The sequence below is a fragment of the Arachis stenosperma genome, chromosome 6 (genome assembly GCF_014773155.1).
Source record: "Arachis stenosperma cultivar V10309 chromosome 6, arast.V10309.gnm1.PFL2, whole genome shotgun sequence".
NCBI lineage: Eukaryota > Viridiplantae > Streptophyta > Magnoliopsida > Fabales > Fabaceae > Arachis > Arachis stenosperma.
In genome coordinates this window covers 144,933,539-144,952,415 of record NC_080382.1, presented here as the reverse complement: position 1 = coordinate 144,952,415, position 18,877 = coordinate 144,933,539, and the positions used below count along the sequence as shown (strand labels likewise).

General features: G+C 28.4%; 1 protein-coding gene across 2 annotated transcripts; it reads left to right on the top strand.

The window, feature by feature from the left end:
* The first annotated feature begins 7,763 nt into the window (after nt 1–7,763).
* Nucleotides 7,764–12,410, top strand: LOC130932526 (phosphatidate phosphatase PAH2-like). 2 transcript variants are annotated; one of them, XM_057861855.1, is made up of 12 exons: nt 7,764–7,886; nt 8,355–9,064; nt 9,151–9,399; nt 9,509–9,582; nt 9,697–9,781; nt 10,010–10,096; nt 10,187–10,259; nt 10,384–10,427; nt 10,522–10,650; nt 11,025–11,120; nt 11,409–11,515; nt 11,975–12,410. In XM_057861855.1, exons 2-11 carry the CDS (start codon nt 8,384–8,386, stop codon nt 11,454–11,456), a joined length of 1,566 nt encoding a protein of 521 aa, XP_057717838.1. In that variant the 5' UTR covers nt 7,764–7,886; nt 8,355–8,383; the 3' UTR covers nt 11,457–11,515; nt 11,975–12,410. The 2 variants fall into 2 exon arrangements, with proteins under 2 accessions (XP_057717838.1, XP_057717839.1); XM_057861856.1 differs by lacking the exon at nt 7,764–7,886 and adding an exon at nt 8,078–8,185.
* Nucleotides 12,411–18,877: the final 6,467 nt, after the last annotated feature.

The following is an 18,877-nucleotide window of genomic DNA, read 5'->3' as shown; positions in this document are numbered from 1 at the left end:
CTTGTGATATATAAGGCTCTCCCTCTATACTAGACCTAACTAAGTTAGTCCAAAAAATTATATAGATTAACCTACTCAATCTACTTGGGGCCGAATGTTATAATTCATGCTCAACTCGACTTACATAACAAGTAAGACCTTGTTATTTACTGTTTCAGATATTGTCCGTAACTCAATTATTATCTCAATGTGAGATAACTTTTTAAATATTAAGAAAAAAATTATCAATTACTATAAGTAGAGAGATTCATCAGAAGTAATGGTTAAGTCATCATTATTGATAGTCATTATCTACTTCTATAAATACCTTATCAAATTTAAATATTTTTCAATTCTAAATTCATTTAAATCTGTTTTAAATTTGTGCTAACTTTAGTATCAAAATCTCATGTAAGTATTCTTTATCATTGTTCAGGAGAGAACGTCAAACAATTTATCGTCCCAGTAAACAAATCAGAATCTTCATCTAAAAGAGTCTGAATCTTACATTATTTAGACAAAAATAAATTTATATTATAAATTATGAAGATAAATAATTCCACTAATATTTTAAAAAAATATAAAAGAATATATGTATAAATATATATATATATATACTCCTTAAAAAATTATATTTGTCTTTATATTAAAAAAATATCTATTAATTTTTGTGTCGCAGATTGCAAAAAAATTTAAAATTTATATTTTGTATTTTATCTACAAACAATATTTTGAGATATTACGCTAAATTTAGAGTCATATTTAAATTTTTAGCCGACCAAATAAGGTCGTATAAAATATTTAATCTAATAATAAGAAGACGGAATAAATTAAAAGTAAATACAACTAAAAAATAAATTACATGATTGAATATGGATTAGTGTAGAACCCACACACACGTGTAACAAGGTGGTGGTCCATGCATATTATACATGCAACAAGCATAAAATTGAAAGAATTTTGTAAGCATGGTTATAAGGTCAACATCTTTATCATGGAGGCATTATTTGGTTGGACATACACATGCCATAAAAATGAATAATAATAATAATAATAATAATAATAATAATAATAATATTCTAAATGTTTCATTTCTTAGGTTTTTCTCCTTTTCAAGATAAGATAGTAAGAAAAAGAATGTAGAATGAGACAAATGCTTTCACACACTAGCATTTGGATGAGTGTGGAAACTTTTTCTCCTCTTTTTCTTTATCCATTTTCTTTAATTAATTATTTAATTAAATATATTGTATTGAATTCTTTAATTTGTTTGATATAGTCATGAGTCATGACCAATCTTAGGAGAGACAGCAAGCCAACAACAGAGCCTCGGAGTGAGCAACATATTTTATTAATTTCTCTTCAATTCTTTCAAACTTTCACATTAACTAATTTTGATAATATTAAAAAATATATCAGAATTTATTTTATTTAATATTTATTTATTATTATAATTAATAAATATTAAATAAAATAAATTTTGATTATTTTTTATTAATTTTTTTATTATTAAATATTTTTGAACTAATTTATGTTTCAAGTTTTGAAAAGGTGGGGTTTCATGTTGAGAAATCTAGAAGAAAATTTCATTACGGTTAATTTCTTCTATGCTTGGACATATATGATTGGTTAATTAAATAAGAAAAACTCTTGACTTTATTTGTCTTCAAAAGAAATATTTATAAGCATCCACTATAGTCAGGGGCAGAATTAGATAAAATATTAAAGGGGCAAAAAATATTTACACAATAAAATAAGATTAAAATAAAATTTTAAAGAGGGACTAAACTGAAATTTAAATATAATTTACATGTAAAAAATTAAAATTAGGGAGAACTGTTGCCCCCTTTCCTTATACCTGGCTCCGCCTCTGACTATAGCCAGTGCCTTAGTGGGATTGTGATTATATCACATAATATAATGTGGCTTTACTTAATGCTAAATTATTTTATTTATTTTAATCTAAAATAGTAGCTAGTCTATCTTAAATAAATTAACTAAATTCGAACTAATTTGACTCAAATTAAGTCATCTTACTATGGAATAAAACTCTCTTAAAACTCCCTTAATTCGTAAAACGTGTACCTAAAATTTAACTTAAAACTTAAAAGAAATAAATGATTAAGCTCAATAAATTAAAGTATTGAATCATTTCAATTAGTGTGTATATCCTCTCTTGTTTAAAATCAATAGAAGAGAGTGTTGTTTATATAATCTTACTCCTTAAATTTGAGGATTTAGAATATGTCAGTATTTTTTGTGACAAATTTAGAGAAAGCTACCAAATAATTTTATTTTGTAATGATTTTTTTGTAATTGCCGTAAAATGTACTCGTTTTACAGTAATTTTTGTGGTGGATTTTGAAGAGACTATCAAATGATTTTATTTTGCAGCAATTTTATTATAATCCCTGCAAAATGTCAAGTTAGTGAATATTTAGATACTTGATTTACAGCAATTTTCTACTAACCACTGTAATATTATTTTTAACTTGAATTTTTTTTGTTTAAACATTGTCTTGTTTAAACTATTCTAGTCTTTGCTGTTTTTTTTTTTTACTGAAAAACATATTTCAAATTCTGCAACTTAGTGCATTAAATAAAATTTTAATTTTGTGTTACATAAAAAATAATTCATTAATTAAACAAAATATTTATAAATCAATAACAAAAAATAAATTTACAAATCAGGTTTTCTCTTATACTATCAGCGCATTTTGAGTTTATATTCAAGCATAAACGATAACAAAAAAATCAAGTGAACGTCCGAATTCATAAAGTCAAAACAAAGTTCAATAGAGAATAAAAATCAGAATTACTAAAGTACATAGACAAACAAGTATTGAGTCAAAATTTCTCATCAATATTATATTGATCTGACCAAAAAAATTCTGTCAAAAATCTATTGCAGTCACGTGATAAATGATCTGATAAATCATCTCCAAACTATGACAACTTGTTTAGATCGAAACTCCTTTTTATAATATGTACGTTATTTTCTCTATGTTGGATGTTTAAAATTTCATTATTTTTTTTAATCTTATCGAACTCAATATTTTTAGAGATATCATATCTATCAGAAGAAATAACATCTAAATCGTCTTCTGAATCAGTGTCTGCTCTATCTAAAGTGTCAACATCTATTTTCTTAAATATTCAGTTGACACTGAATACATGAACATACTTATTTGATGTAGTGTTAAGATGTGATTGCTCATTGTGTAATAACACACGTGAATTGAGTCATTAGTATTTGTATAAAAGGCTCATCTATCTATTATTATTTGGACAGGTTAAATTTGTTACATCATGGGATCAGTTAATTATTGAGCGAGAAAGGAGAACACAACTTGGCATAGGTGCTCCCTAATTGTTGAAATTGTGATAAATACTTTGCTTCTTTTTCTTCTGCAATGAACATAGCTAGCCACTAGCTATTCTACTATGTCATTTTCACATATAGTGCATATATAGATTTCGAACCAATGAGAAAATCATGGTTCTTGAATTATATTTCTTTATTTAAGAATATGTTATTAGTCAATAAATTACTTATTACTATATATATAAAATAGATTTTAAATTTCTGACATTTACTTAAGTAGACGTAAGTTGATTTATTATATTTGTAGTTAGGTGTATTATATTTACATAATTTTAAATTAAATTGAATTGATTTAGTAGTTAATTCACTAATCTATTTTAGTCTATTTAAGTATCCGGAGTTTAAATCCTGTTTTGTGTATACAGCAACCCATTAACTAGTGACAAACCCTTAAATAGAATTCTGATCAATAATGAATTAGTCTTTGACTTATTAAATTAAAAAATAACGTAAAAAAACAAAAAAAAATATTTACATAATTTAAATTTGTATTGTCAATTAACAACATCTCCCACTCTGTATCATTATATTTCAAATTAAACATAGTTAATTAAAATATATATTAGTTGATGAGGTAGAGACAACTACCTAGTAAGTTTCCTAATCATGTTTGGTTTGTTATAATTCAACAAAGTAAGAATTTTAACTTCAAACTTTCACATAATAAAGTAATCATGTGAGATTAACCAAGATAGAGAATAAATATATGTCTTGATTTTCTAACTATAGAGTATTTCAAATCCAAGTTTTGGGTTGGGAATAAAGTCTTATTTTATTGTTGGTTACGATACTTTCAATAAATTTACCTTTGTCACAGGCTCAGAGCAAGTCAAATGATTAATTAGTTGAATTTTAATATAATAGAGATGAGATGCCAATAATAATTTTATTAATAACTCTCATATGTTAACTTTACTAAAATTAAGTTAATTAGCCTTATGTCTTTTATAATTAATTTTAGGAACTCACTAAGCCTAACATATTTGAAGATAATAAGAGTAAATGGTCAAATTAGTTATTGAAAAATTATTCGTTCTTTAAATTGGTCTCTAAAAGATATTTTTAATTAAATTCGGCTTTTAAATATTTTAAATTAGTCATGTTAGTCTTTCCGTCACATTATTTGTTAATGGTGTCAAAATTTGTTAATGTGACATATTAAGTGACATCCAACACACATTTAAAAGTTTTAATTGATTATTAACATGATTAATTTATAAAATTAGATAAAATCAACTCTAAATTGAGGGATTCTAATACCTTAAAATTTTCTCACAATTAAGTTTTGATTTGATCTAATTTCATAAATTTATTATGTTAATAGTTAATTAAGACTGATAGATATGTGTTGAAATATCATTTAATGTGTCACATTAGCAATTTGATACCATCAACAAACAAAATAACAGAAGGACTAACATGACTAATTTAAAATTTTTAAAAGACAAATTTAATTAAAAAATCTTTCGGAGACCAATTTAAAAAATGAGTGATCTTTTAGAGACTAATTTGTTCATTTATTCAAGATAATAAAAATGACTATGACAAATTATTGACATAATTAACAATTATTGATAAAACAATTTAATAATATGATATCAAATTTTTTGTAACTAGAAGACCTAGAATTCCACATTTATTGTCTCTCTATTTTTTAAATAAGGCCAGAATTTTAATCTAAGATAAAAATATTTATGCATAATTTAACTAAGATTGAATTCATTTAATTTCTAAACCTAGTAGTTGAAGGAAGATAGGGAAAAAGTCAAAAAGAAGATGAAATAATCCCAAGTTATAGAGCCCCACACATAATGTGAAAATTAGAAACACACGACCCGGAAAAGTAGGGGTTATTTCTTAATCATAATTATATTTGTGAAACTAAAAGAAGGAAATCATTAAAATCAATAGATATATGGACGTGATGATGTCAGCATGACAGAATAATGAAAGTTCTTAAACTTTTGTACAACAATTATATGACAAGAGTGAGTTTGACAACAATGTTTATAAGTGATTATTATGAATTTAATTTCAATGTAACGATCAACTAAAAACTTTTACACGATTATTTTATTATATTAATGTGTTTAAATAATTTTTTAAATAATAAATTTAAAAATTAATTATTTTTGTTGATGTAATAATTATAAAACAGAATTAGTTAAGTGTATGCTATGATGTCTATACTTACAACTGTTATAGTGATTATAGAATTTTAATAACTATTAAAAAGTATTATTAAAATTAAAATAACATTTTTTTACCATATAAATATAATCATTGTCTTTTAATTTGGATTCAACAAAAGGATAGAAAGTTAAGTCAAACTTTTTTTTTTTTTTTGGTCAAGTGGATTGGAGAACCCCCAATCCTAGGTATCACAACTCACCCACACTACACACTCACCCACACACATTTTAAGGGTTCATAATCAATACTTGGTGCACTCACCAGTTTAAGTCAAACTTAAACCCATTTTTCTTTTAATTCGTAAAAGGGCCAATATTTGTAAAAGGGCTTCAAAATATTTGGCCCAGTTATCCATGAAGCTTGTTGACCAAAAATGTCTACCAATGAGTGGGCCTCTAATTGGGCCCAGGTCATACTCTTGTGACGCTGAATTTTGGGCCAATAAGCCTTTTCAAATTTTGTGTGACAATGACATACTCCTGTAATTCATGGCCAAAAAAAAAAGACATTATTCAACTAGTGCCAAAGAAAGAAATATTCTCTTCCATTAGTAAATTACAATTTTATATTTAAGCCATGGTGGGGACTACATTATTACATTAACGGTTGATAAATGATAAGTAAGAGGCAAAATTATATTGTTTTCTTTTTCATAAATTATTTACATTTTTCCTTAAATGAATTTCACACCAAAAAGAAAACATATATTTATCCTTGATAAGTAATGTTAACACGCCACTTGAACTAGTTCAAGAGCCACCAATTTCTTTAAATTTAAGGCATAAAAACTTTTATTTTCTAACTTTTTTTTCAAGCTTTTCAGCTAGTGATTCAATCTTCCTCCTAATCGTTCCTTATTGTTTTTTTTTTTTTTTTTTTTTTTTTACAAAATATACTCTTTGACTCTACTTGAACTCTAAAAGCCTTCTTATTATTTAATGTATTTCTATCAAGTATTATTAGATTAATAATTTTTTTCTGATGTAACAAGTTATTATGAAATTCAGACGTAATTTTTTCCCTTCCAAAATAACAATTAGCTGAAAATTAAGTTCTACAAAAATTTGCGTTTGAAAATTTGTTTTTGTAAAGTAAATTGATCTAATTAAATTAATTAGAATAATAATCCCTTTTTACTAAGTTAGAATCTAATGATGTTATATACGGTCACGTACGAAAAAATACACGACTTACAAAAAAAATTCTTACATTTATGAGTGTTTTTTAAAAGACAATGGTGGAGTGAGAATTTAGTAGGGTGTTATCGGTTCGATTTGATTTGGTTTTGAACTAAAAATTAATCGAATTGATCTATTCAATTTTTATAGAGTACTAATTAATCGGTTTGTTATTTGTGCAACAACAGAATCGAATCGAACCGAATCGAACCAAAAATAATTTAGTTCGATCGATTTTTTCGGTTTTTAAATTCTAACTAACAGAAAATTAATTCCAGTAAAATGATGTTTAAAACAATCAATAAATTGAAATAACATTACATTACATTTAAATTCAACAAAATTTTAACTCATTCCAATAACTAAACATAAAACAAACAAATTTGTTAAGTCTAAAATTTCTATTTCAATGCATTACTAAGCCATTTTTTCAGTTTGGTCATTATTTTGCCGAACTAACTGAAAATCGAACTGAACCGATCGGTTTAATTTGAAAAAAAAAAACTGATTTTTTTATTTTTTATTCGGTTGTTGTAAATTTCGACTCGATTTTACGATAAATTTCGGTCCGGTTCGATAACTTACACCCCTAGTGTAGAGCATATCCTACAAACACAACAAACAAGCAAAATAAAAGATTAGTACATTTTTATAACATTTAATTTTAAAAAATAAATATATTTTTCATATATTGTCCATATAAAAATAATTTATACAAACAATAAAGTACGTATTATTATATAAGTGAAATATTATTTTACCTAAATTTTAATCTAAATAAATGAATAAAAAATAAAGCAACAAAATCTAAAATCAAATTTGGCAAAAATAAAGTAAAATGACAACCTAAGCTGAGTTTAGTTGGTTGACCGATGGAATAAAAATTGAAAATCAAATTAAGTAAAAAAAGACAGAAGACGAGAATGTGAATGTGATGTTGTTGGAGTTGGACCCTCCATTGAATTGAATTATGACAAGTCTTTTACTAAACTAAACTAAATGGTTTCTATGGTTAAGGAAGGAAAAGCCGCAATATTTTCTTTACCGTAGCTGCATGGGTCCCACCACCATCAAACTCCATCTCTCTCTCAAACTGCCATGTTTTTTGGTTTTCCGCTTTCACCTTCTATTCTCCGACCCCAACACCCACTGTAATTTTTTCAATCTTTTTTCCTTAATCATTATTTTTATTATTATTGATTTGTGGAATCTGATTAAAGCTATAGGGATATTAGGAATATTCTTATTATGCATTTCATGTTCCTGTAAAATGTTGCGGTTGGCACATTGGAATCATTCAAATAGAATATTCTTTCATAGTATTGGCGCTTCCTTCTTTTAAGTCATGGGTTGTTGAATTTGATGTTTGAATAATTAATGATGTTTCTCTGTCCAATTTAAGAACTGGGTATCTCTGTGTTTTGGGAAATATATTTGATTTCAACTAAAGGTTGGTTTTTGATGTATCAAGTTGCAATTTTTAAGGAAACTAGACATACCCTTTTGGCTTTTTTGTGTTTTCTATTGTTGTAATGTTGAGGTTGGTTTGAATTTTGATGCATTCATTTGTGTCTCATTGGAATGATTTTGTTGTTTGAATTTGGATGAATTCATTTTAGGATTGGAGTAACTGCCTTTGGTGGGTGAAATGCAAGCTGTGGAGAGGATAGGGAGCTTTATCACCCGCGGAGTTTCGACTGTTTCAATGCCGTTCATCCCTTATGGTGGTGCTGTGGACATTGTTGTAGTTCAACAAAAAGATGGCAGCTTCAAGTCCTCTCCTTGGTTCGTTCGTTTCGGGAAACTCCACAGGGTTCTCAAGGCTGATGAGAAGAAGGTTAGCATCAGTGTCAATGGATCCGAAGCCGGTTTCCACATGCACATGAACCATAAAGGGGAAGCCTTCTTTTTGAGGGATACACATTGTGAACAACAAGGGGATGAAGATTCCGGATCTAGCGAATCATCATCGTCCGGCGAAGATGCTGATGTTGTCCTACCATGGGGCAGGAAGAGAAATTTCAAGTCAAAAAGTTGCAAGTTTGATCCGGATGGATCATTTGTAGCTGATATGAATGCCTTAAACAATGATAAGATTGTGGACAGGACTAATTCTCGCGGATCCCGGCTATTTAGGCTTGTGTTGGGGCAAAGGTCCTTCAATGGGGAAGTTGATGAAGATGCAGAAGACTTATTGGAACGTGCTGAGATTGCAGCCAACCTTTTGGACCTCAAGTGGTCTACGAATCTGAAATTCGACCAGCTACCTCGTCGAGAAAGAAAGAACACTAGGGGTGGTACCTTGGAGAATGGTTTACATTCATCTAAGGTAAACCTCCTGTTTGGTTCTACTCATAAAAATATATGTGCATAGATTGATTTGGTTGAAAGTCTTGCATTGATGTTCTTCTTTAGGTTGATGATTTGCATGCTCAGCAAAGGGATTGTTCTCATAGTGTCCTTGATATGTTTGATGTTGCGGACTTTGAAAAGCTACCTAAATTTCAAAAATCTCGCACCATTAGTGTATATCGGCCACATCGAAAAGCCAACAAGGTTAGGGCAGATACCCCAACATCTGAACAGCTAGCATCCTTGAATCTGCAGGAAGGAAGGAACTTGGTAACCTTTCGTTATTCGACAGCTATGTTGGGGACACAGAAGGTCTGTGAATGCGAATTTCCTTCTCCTTTATGTTTGTTTCTTTAATTGAAATCTCTATTTTATTATTCTTTCTTGTATGTTAATTTATGTTTCTGCCATTGATTATCAGATTGATGCTCGGATATATTTGTGGAAATGGAACACCCGAATAGTGATATCGGATGTGGATGGAACAATTACAAGGTGAAGATAGATATCTTGTTGAACAAGAAAGCTTTTATTTAATACATAATACACTCAAGATTCAGATTATGGTGTGACAATGTAAACTTCTTTATCTTGTTTCATGTCTTGCAGGTCTGATGTTCTAGGTCAGGTCATGCCTTTAGTCGGAATCGATTGGTCACAAACCGGTGTTGCACATTTATTCTCTGCTATCCAGGTTGGTTCCTCTGTTTCATGTTTTAATTGTTTTTGAGAGTGAAGCATGTGACAACATTTTGTTGCAATATAACCACTTTACTGATCATATATGCAACTTGATGGCTTCTATTTAATGGTTCCAATGATTATTTAGTTTAATTTTGTAGAGAGCATTATGATCAAAACTCTCCTTTAGATTGTGACAACAGTCTTATGATTTTTGTTCTGTCTATATCACACGTCGCAGGATAATGGATACCAACTACTTTTTCTTAGTGCTCGTGCAATTTCTCAAGCCTGCCACACCAGACGATTCCTATTCAACCTTAAACAGGTGATGCATAAATTAAAAAGCATGTTTAAGACCTAAAGAAGTAAAGAGAACAAATTTACATATTGCCTTCTTACTATTGTTATAATGCAGGATGGGAAAGTATTACCAGATGGTCCGGTCGTCATTTCCCCGGACGGACTTTTTCCTGCTCTGTATCGAGAAGGTCACTAGTCTACACTTCTCTCTCAAGCAGTTTTGTTTTATGGTTCATTTTTTACTTTCAATTACCATGTATGTTCTTGCCATATGAACTATGAAACCTTATCTTTTTTACATCCTATTTTCAGTTATCCGGAGAGCTCCTCATGAATTCAAAATTGCATGCTTAGAGGTCGGCTTCTAGCTGTCGGTTATGATGACAATAGACATTATTCTTTAATAGTTTCTGCATGTTGTTGATTTAATTTGAATTCTGAGGCATGCAGGAAATAAGGGCACTTTTCCCTCCTGATTGCAATCCATTCTATGCTGGTTTCGGAAATAGGGATACTGATGAACTCAGCTACCTTAAGGTTGGAATCCCTAAAGGAAAAATCTTCATAATCAATCCCAGGGTAACTCTTCTTATTATTCTAAAATAGATAATGGAACCTTTATAGTTTATAAAATCTTCAAATTAGTTGATTTTTCCTAAGTTATAAGGACTTGGTTGAAAATTTTGATAAATTATTATAATATTACATGGATTTGTTCAATTTCATGATTGCATTGTTTAGTAACCATATCCTTATGGTGAGTAAGGACTTGTTTCAAACTATGTATGAGGTTTCAATTACAAACTTGAAAACTATTAGAACCAATCTGGTAAAAGAAACTCAACAAATTTATAGGGACTAACACATTTATTTGATCATAAAGAAATGCTAAGACTTCTTGAAATGTTTTAGGCTTGACAAACATCCATTGTTATCTACGTCTGTGTTTTCAGGGAGAGATTGCTGTAAATTGTTTCGACGCGCAATCATATCCTTCTCTTCATGCCGTTGTAGATGGAATATTCCCCCCGACAGACTCGTCTGAGCAGGTTTACCTATGAAAAAAGAAACTTTTATGTGTGTGCGCGCTCGTGTGAATTTCATGCTTTTCCTTTGATCACAATATCAAATACTTAACAGGAGTTTTGATGGGTTGGATCATTTTACATTTGTACTGATATGTGTGTGGCCCTTCTCCGAATTCTGCTTTAAGGCAGGATGCTTGTGCACTGGGCTGCCCTTTTGATATGTATATCTGATTATTGATTAATACAAGTATTTGTTTGGGTAACTTATTTCTTGGGCTTGTTCTTGTTCTTGTCTAAACTTGGTTGTAGGAGGATTTCAATTCATGGAACTGTTTGCGGTTGCCCTCGGTGTCATAAATCTTAGCAGAATTAAATCTCTGTCTAGTTGTGGCTGTGCTGCTTCAGGAATTGTACAGGTAAATACGGTTTTCGGCTTGAAATAATCAGTTTTACTCTGTGATTATATTTATTGGACTCTTCAACTTCTTAGCTATTGACAAGAATTCAAAAGCTACTCATTGCAAAGTATCTGAACTTGTTATTGTTTGTGTATGGTGTGATGTGATTATGTGACTAATTTGGAAAACATGGTGTTTGGATGATTATGTATATTTTGTCCCCATAATTCGTTATCTTAGATTGCGTACTAATTAAATTTAACTGTTGAGGATTTCTGGATCCGTCACTGATCACATAATAAGGTCATGTGAAATTTTAACACGAGCGGATTGGATCCATCTCCGGGTTTGGACTACTATAGGACATTGAATTTCCTAATGTCTTAAGAGTTATTTGAAAAGCTATAGCTATGTTGGTGTATTTTAGTAGTTGTTTAAGAACATTTTGATTAAAATAGAAAATTGTAATTAATGCAGGTGAATCTGTAGCTATGGCCAATGACCACAGCATTGTAAAGATATATGGATTGATTTGTTGGCACTTATCAACACTCCATGGATGGGAGATTTGTGAAGAAGAGAGGAGGAAGTGTCTTCTAACCAATAAGTTCTTCTAACCAATGTCACTATCAAGCACAGCATATAGTATTAGAAAGGGGGGAAACAATAGTGAGAAGAGAGGAGGAAGTTTCTTTTGTTTCTTCTATATTGTACTATGCTCCACTTTATTGTGTTGAGCTATTTTTTTCGGAAAAAAAAAGAGAGAGAGAAAATCAGAGGAAGTGTTTTAACACCTGTTTTCTAATTTGTGTGTGATTTTTTGACATAATTTTTTTTTCTTTTTTGTTATGTAAATCAACATTTATATGTATCATTTATGAAAGTGCAGGCTGTATTTTTGGCAAGTTGCCTGTATCTTGCTTCAAAATTAACTTTATGTTCCAAATACCCAAAAAAAAAAGTAATTGGATTCTACCATAGATATTAAAATTAAGAGTGTTTATCTCGACTACTCTAAAATTTAACTTAAAAAGGCATGGTTGCATTATATTTATAAATAGAGTAAAATATTATTTTTTGTCCTCAAAGATTTGGGGTAAGTTCTAAAATTGTTTTTAATATTTAAATCGTCCTATTTAATTCTCAAACGTTTCAAAATTATCTTAATGTTGTTTTCTTGTTAGTGATATGTTAACAAAGTTAACGTTGGAGCAAAATTTAGATGATTTTGAAACATTAAAATCTTAAATAGGATAAAAATATTGGGATAAAAACGATACATTACTTTTAGAAGAATTATCAAATCAAATAAAATGATAGTAAATCATCTTAAGATTTTTACTTATACTTGTAAAATGGCTAGTAGATAAATTTTTGAAAAAGAAAAAAACATGATACATACACAATAAAGTATAAATTATATATTTTGTCTCTATAAATTTTATTTAATTAAGTTTTGAATAAATTTTATTTTTTTCTTCAATAATTTCAATTTTTTACGATAGATAATTATTCATTTTATTTTTTTAGTTTTGTTCTTAATCAAAAACAAATTTATTGAAAGTAATGTGGTTAAGAGTAAAATTAAAATAATAAATTTATTTAAAATAAAAGTAATGTGATTAATTTTGTTCCACCATCAACTCTGTTAACAAATAATTAACGGAAGGATAACATTGAAAAAAATTTAAAATATTAAAAATTTAAATAGGACTATTTAAATGTTATGAACAACTTTAAAACTTACCGAAACTTTGAGAACAAAAACGATACTTTATTCTTATAAACACTATAGAAAATTAAAAGAGGCTTGCTACACATACAAGTCTTTTTGACTTACAAGTTTTACAAGTTGCTACACATTAGAGTCTTTTAATGCGTTATTTAATTTCCAAAGCGCTACACTCACCGTGAATTATGAACGACTCCTCTTCCTCTTCCTCTTCCTCTTCCTCTTCTTCACTCACCGTGAATTATGAACAACTCATCTTCATCTTCCTTTTCCTCTTCCTCTTCCTCTTCTTCTTCTTCTTCTTCACTCACCGTGGATTATGAACAACTCATCTTCCTCTTCCTCTTCCTCTTCCTCTTCTTCTCCTTCTTCTTCTTCTTCCTCCTCCTCCATGTATTTCTTCGTTATTCTCTTTGCCTTTTCATTAGTTGTTTTATTTGCGTTTATTACTGGTATTCTTGCTTCGTTTTTTTTTCGATTTTCATGGTTTCTGAAATCAAGCTTTGAAATCGTTTTGAAGATAATGAAACTTCAGAAATACACCCAAACGATTATAGAAAATACACCCAAACGATTATAGAAAATACACCCAAACGATATTTCTTCGTTATTCTCTTTGCCTTTTCATTAGTTGTTTTACTTGCATTTATTACTGGTATTCTTGCTTCTTTTTTTTTCGATTTTCATGGTTTCTGAAATCAAACTTTGAAATCGTTTTGAAAATAATAGAACTTCAGAAATACACCCAAACGATTATAGAAAATACACCCAAACGATATTTCTTCGTTATTCTCTTTGCCTTTTCATTAGTTGTTTTACTCGTTTATTACTGGTATTCTTACTTCTTTTTTTTTCGATTTTCATGGTTTCTGAAATCAAGCTTTGAAATCGTTTTGAAAATAATGAAACTTCAGAAATACACCCAAACGATTACAGAAAATACACCCAAACGATTATAGAAAATACACCCAAAGGACACTTTATGCATAATTCGGAACTCTTTCTCTTTCTCCTCCTCATATTCTGCTGCTTCTTCTTCTTCAAAAATGATTTCAGAGCTTGATATCAAAAAATAATGGAAATCAAGAATAACGAAAAAAGAAAACAAAGAGAAAAGCACGTAAATGAAGAAGGAGAAAGAGAAGGCAAAAAACGAAAGAAAAGAAGAAGAAGAAGAAGAGGAAGAGGAAGAAGAATGTGCAGCAAGAAGAAGAAGACGATGCAGTGAAATTGTGCAGTAACGGTTGAAGAAGAAGAAAGAGAAAGTAAGAAACGAAAGAAAAAAAGAAGAAGAGGAAGAGGAAGAAGAACGTGCAGTAACGTTCAAGCGCGTTAATATAATAACTTGTAAAGACTTGTATAAAAAAATGCTTGTATACGGAGAATTTCTCAAATTAAAAACATATCTTTTAACAGGCATGAGACTTGCAATAATAACTAACTCTTCATATAGAACCTAACTGTAAATTTCGGTTTTGATCTAATTTGATCGGTTTTAATGCATACCACAATAATATCTAAGGATAATTTAATTATGGAAACATGTGAATTTGCAAGTTGTGAGAATACTCCATCACATAAACACTTGAAAGTAAAATTTGTGAATCTAAAACAAAAACATTGTTACACAAAATAAAATGAATTCAAATCACATACCATAATAATTACATTTCCCCTCAAAACAATCAATATAAACACTCCATTGACTATCTAGATGTTAGAATAAAAATATGGTAGCAACTCAGAAGTAGTCAATTTCACATAAAGTTAATACTTGAGAGTCGTTAGATGAAAATTTAATCAAATCAATTAAATCATTTAACAGTTCTCAATTATCAACTTTACCTGAAGTTGACTGCACCTGAGTTTTCATCTAAAAACACATTAATAAAAACCTTTTTCCTTTTTAATATAATCTACTTGGTGATCCTAATGTTCAAGTGCTTCTCAGCAAGTTGAGCTAGCTTTCTAAACTCGCCATCATCGATGAAACCGTCGTGGTCCGTGTCGGCATACTTCAACACCCTATCGCTCTTCCAACCGGCGAACAAGCCTCCGGCCGTGAGCCGGAAAACCTCTCGCAATTCCGATTTGCTAAGGCGGCCATCGCCGTCTTTGTCAAATGATGTTTTCAACCATTGCTTGAATTGTTGAAGCGTCATAACTCTCTTCCCATCACTATACACATTCTTGTACTCTATAAACGCCATAATAATAATTAATCAATCAAAATCACAAACAAAGGTTGATGTGTTTTATTTTTGTTTGTTGTAATAAATTTTTATTTGTAGAATAATGAAATGTGTAGGTTTCTATGGGAAGGGTTTGGTATTTATATGTAAATGTTTATGGATATAATAATATTAGTAATGTTTAGCTTTTGTATGATAAACATGCGGCAATGTTATAATATTATTATTTATTTGCAATTTGTATTTTATTTTTCTTTTTAGGGTGAGAATCTTTTTTTTTTCTTTTAGATCAGAAGAGAAAGAGAAGATGTTTTTAATTATATCTAGTTTTATATTGATACTCAAATATTAGATACTTGTGTTACTAATTAAGCTCTTTTCGATTTTTATTTAAAAAAAAAAGTGGAAAATAGATATTTTTTAGATTTTAATTGATTTTAAAAATTTATATAAATATGTGAAAACTAAAATAATTCTATTTTGTTAAAATGAAAAATCCCAAAGGCATATACAATATATATCGACTACTCCTAACATATTAAGTAATATTATATATATATATATATATCGCCGCCTAATTTTGAAATAAATTCGTACATAGATACATGGACATGTTTTTGCTTTGTTGATTGATGAACATGAACAAGAATCGTTGATTATTCTCTCTCTATAATTGTTAGCTACAAAGTCTAGTGTTTCATCTGATCAAGCTAAGTAATTCAACATGATTATTGATAGTTCCCGTCAAGAAAGTCTTACACGTTAGAATCTTTTAAATTTCTAAATATTAAAGAGCCAATACTTTAGTGAAAAAATAGAATAATTAATTAGTATTAATTTAAATGTGAAAAAAGATATTAAAAATTATTTTTTTGGCCAATATTAACTAATTTTTTAAAATTATGTTAATTATCTTAAATATTAAACTCTAAATAATAAATTTTTAGTTTAAATCTTAAATTATAAACCCTAAATTTTAAATTCTTCAAGAAATAAAAATAATTAATATTGACTAATTAAAAATTTATTTCTATATATATTTTCAGTTAAAGAAAAATATTAGTTATTTAACCGGAATCTCAGAAACTTCGGCGGTGATAAAAAAAAAAAAAGTATATATAAGAATGTATGGCTAACCCTAAATTAAATTAAACCATGCAAAATTGCAAACTAATAATAATAATAATAGCTTTTGCTTTACACATCAGGTGCGCTGTATAAGGACAGATGCTGTGTGTTGCAACCTCGTTAGGAACTTTCTTTAGAAACTTTATTACAAGTTTTCTTTACATTTCTTAAATTATGCATTTAATGTATTATCTAGTCATGGGATACATAAAAGGTGGACACTACAATTTTGTATTTTGATTTATTATTATTTTTAAGAAAATTGTATTAATATGTCAGTTTTTTTTTAGTTCAATTTTAGTTTCTATTAGAAACTTTTAAATTATAAATTTTATATTGGATTATTAGTTCTTCATTTAAGAAAAAACGAATATAATAAATAAATAAATTTTATTTATTCACATTACAACAAAAACGACATGTTGCAATTTGTTTTTATGTTGTCTAACCAATCATTGCCAATGCCTCAAGCTATCTATCGTATATTACATAAAAATATCTTTATATAAAATAATAATTAAGAATGAATTATTATATAATTTTGATTAATTATTACTACTTGTTTGCAAGACATACAGCATCGTTTTCTTTAATAAATATTTTAAGATATACTCGTCATTCTATTCTTTAAATCAAATGTGCAAAAAGTTAATTTCTTAGAAGGATCATCATCCATATGTTGTGTTTGTACCTTCCCAGCCATATCTATATAACTTAATTACGTTTATCATCTGTGTCACAATAATAATGATAATTTGAAACCATCAATCTTGAGGAGCATCTTCCTTCTTCTCTTTGCGCTTACTTTAGGAATTAATAATTTAAATTTATTTAGCAATAAAATATGGATTTTAATTTGTATGGCTGAGATGCTGCTCTCATCCTTTTGTTCTTAATTAACTATCAAAATCTATAGTATATACATTGTTAACGCCATAATTTATATATTGTGGATATGCTTTTGCTTTACACGTGTCTAGTGTACTCTTGTCTGTCTTCATCTATAATATTATTATTTCAGAACTGTACTTAATCATTAATAATTTATATTTATATTTATTGAGAATTTATATATATAAAATATATAATTTATATTTATATTTATTTAAATATATATATAAATTAATAAAATTTTACTTGTTAAAAATAATTTGATAATTATACTAGTTAAATATTAGTCAAAATTAATAAAAAATGTTGACCTGAAGATTTTCCGATATTGGAATAATGTATTGATGTAGGTTTAAAATAGTACTATACTACTTAGTTAAACATGGATTTTGTAAAACTTGTAACCATGTTTGAAAAATTTAAATTTCAATTCTTCATTTGCAAATTACAAAGCACTTTTAAAAGAAAGAAACTAAACTTATATTCATAAAAAAAAAAATTGTAACAAAAATATTCAACCTTTAAATTTTTGTTGACTTTTAATAAAATTTAACCAAAATTCCTAAATAGTATTAAAGTTAGGGTTAGATATAGATTTTTCAAATTTTGTTATAGATTTTGAATTTTGTTAGATCTAGATTTTCCAACTCTAAATCGATCAAATTTAGGTTAATTATATTGCGATAGTAGTATTGATGGTAGTAGTGGTGTTACTTAAATAGTGGTGATAGAGACGGAGGATTATGAAAATTTGTGGGTTTAGATAAAAATGAAACGATAATGATGTTAGCAGTTAAAAATAAAAGGCAGAAATAATTTAAAAATTTTGATTAATTTTTTTAGAAAATCAACAAAAATTTAAGGATCGGATATTTTTGTCACAAAAAAATTCATTTTTCATGAATTTAAGTTTAATTTCGTTTATGAATAGTTTTGTTTGCATTCAGAACATTCACGAGTAGTAATAGTTGTTTTTTTTTCTTTTTTTTTTTTTTTTTGGTCGGTGGATTGGACAACCCCCAATCCTAGGTACCTTCGTGGATTGGACAACCCCAATCCTAGGTACACAACACACCCACACACTCCTCACACATTTTTATCACATTTTTTTTTTCTTTAGGCTTTCCTATGTGCTAAACTAGGGGCCTGAGTGTGTCAAATTATGGGCTTGAAAGCCCAATTTTAATTAGACTTATGGCCGTGAAATCCAATTTTATTCTGGTCTTAGCTTTTTTTCTTTAGTCCAAACCCTTAAGACCTTCATTATATGACCAAAAATAGTTTTAGCTTATATTTGAGATTCCACGTCCCAAAAAAAAAGCAAGATATTCTATCAACTAAAAAAAAAAAGAAAGATATTCTATAAGGTTAGCAAGAGGGGCCAAGGTTACCAGTATTTTTTCAATGAAGTTTTTTAATAAAAATTTTATTTTTAAC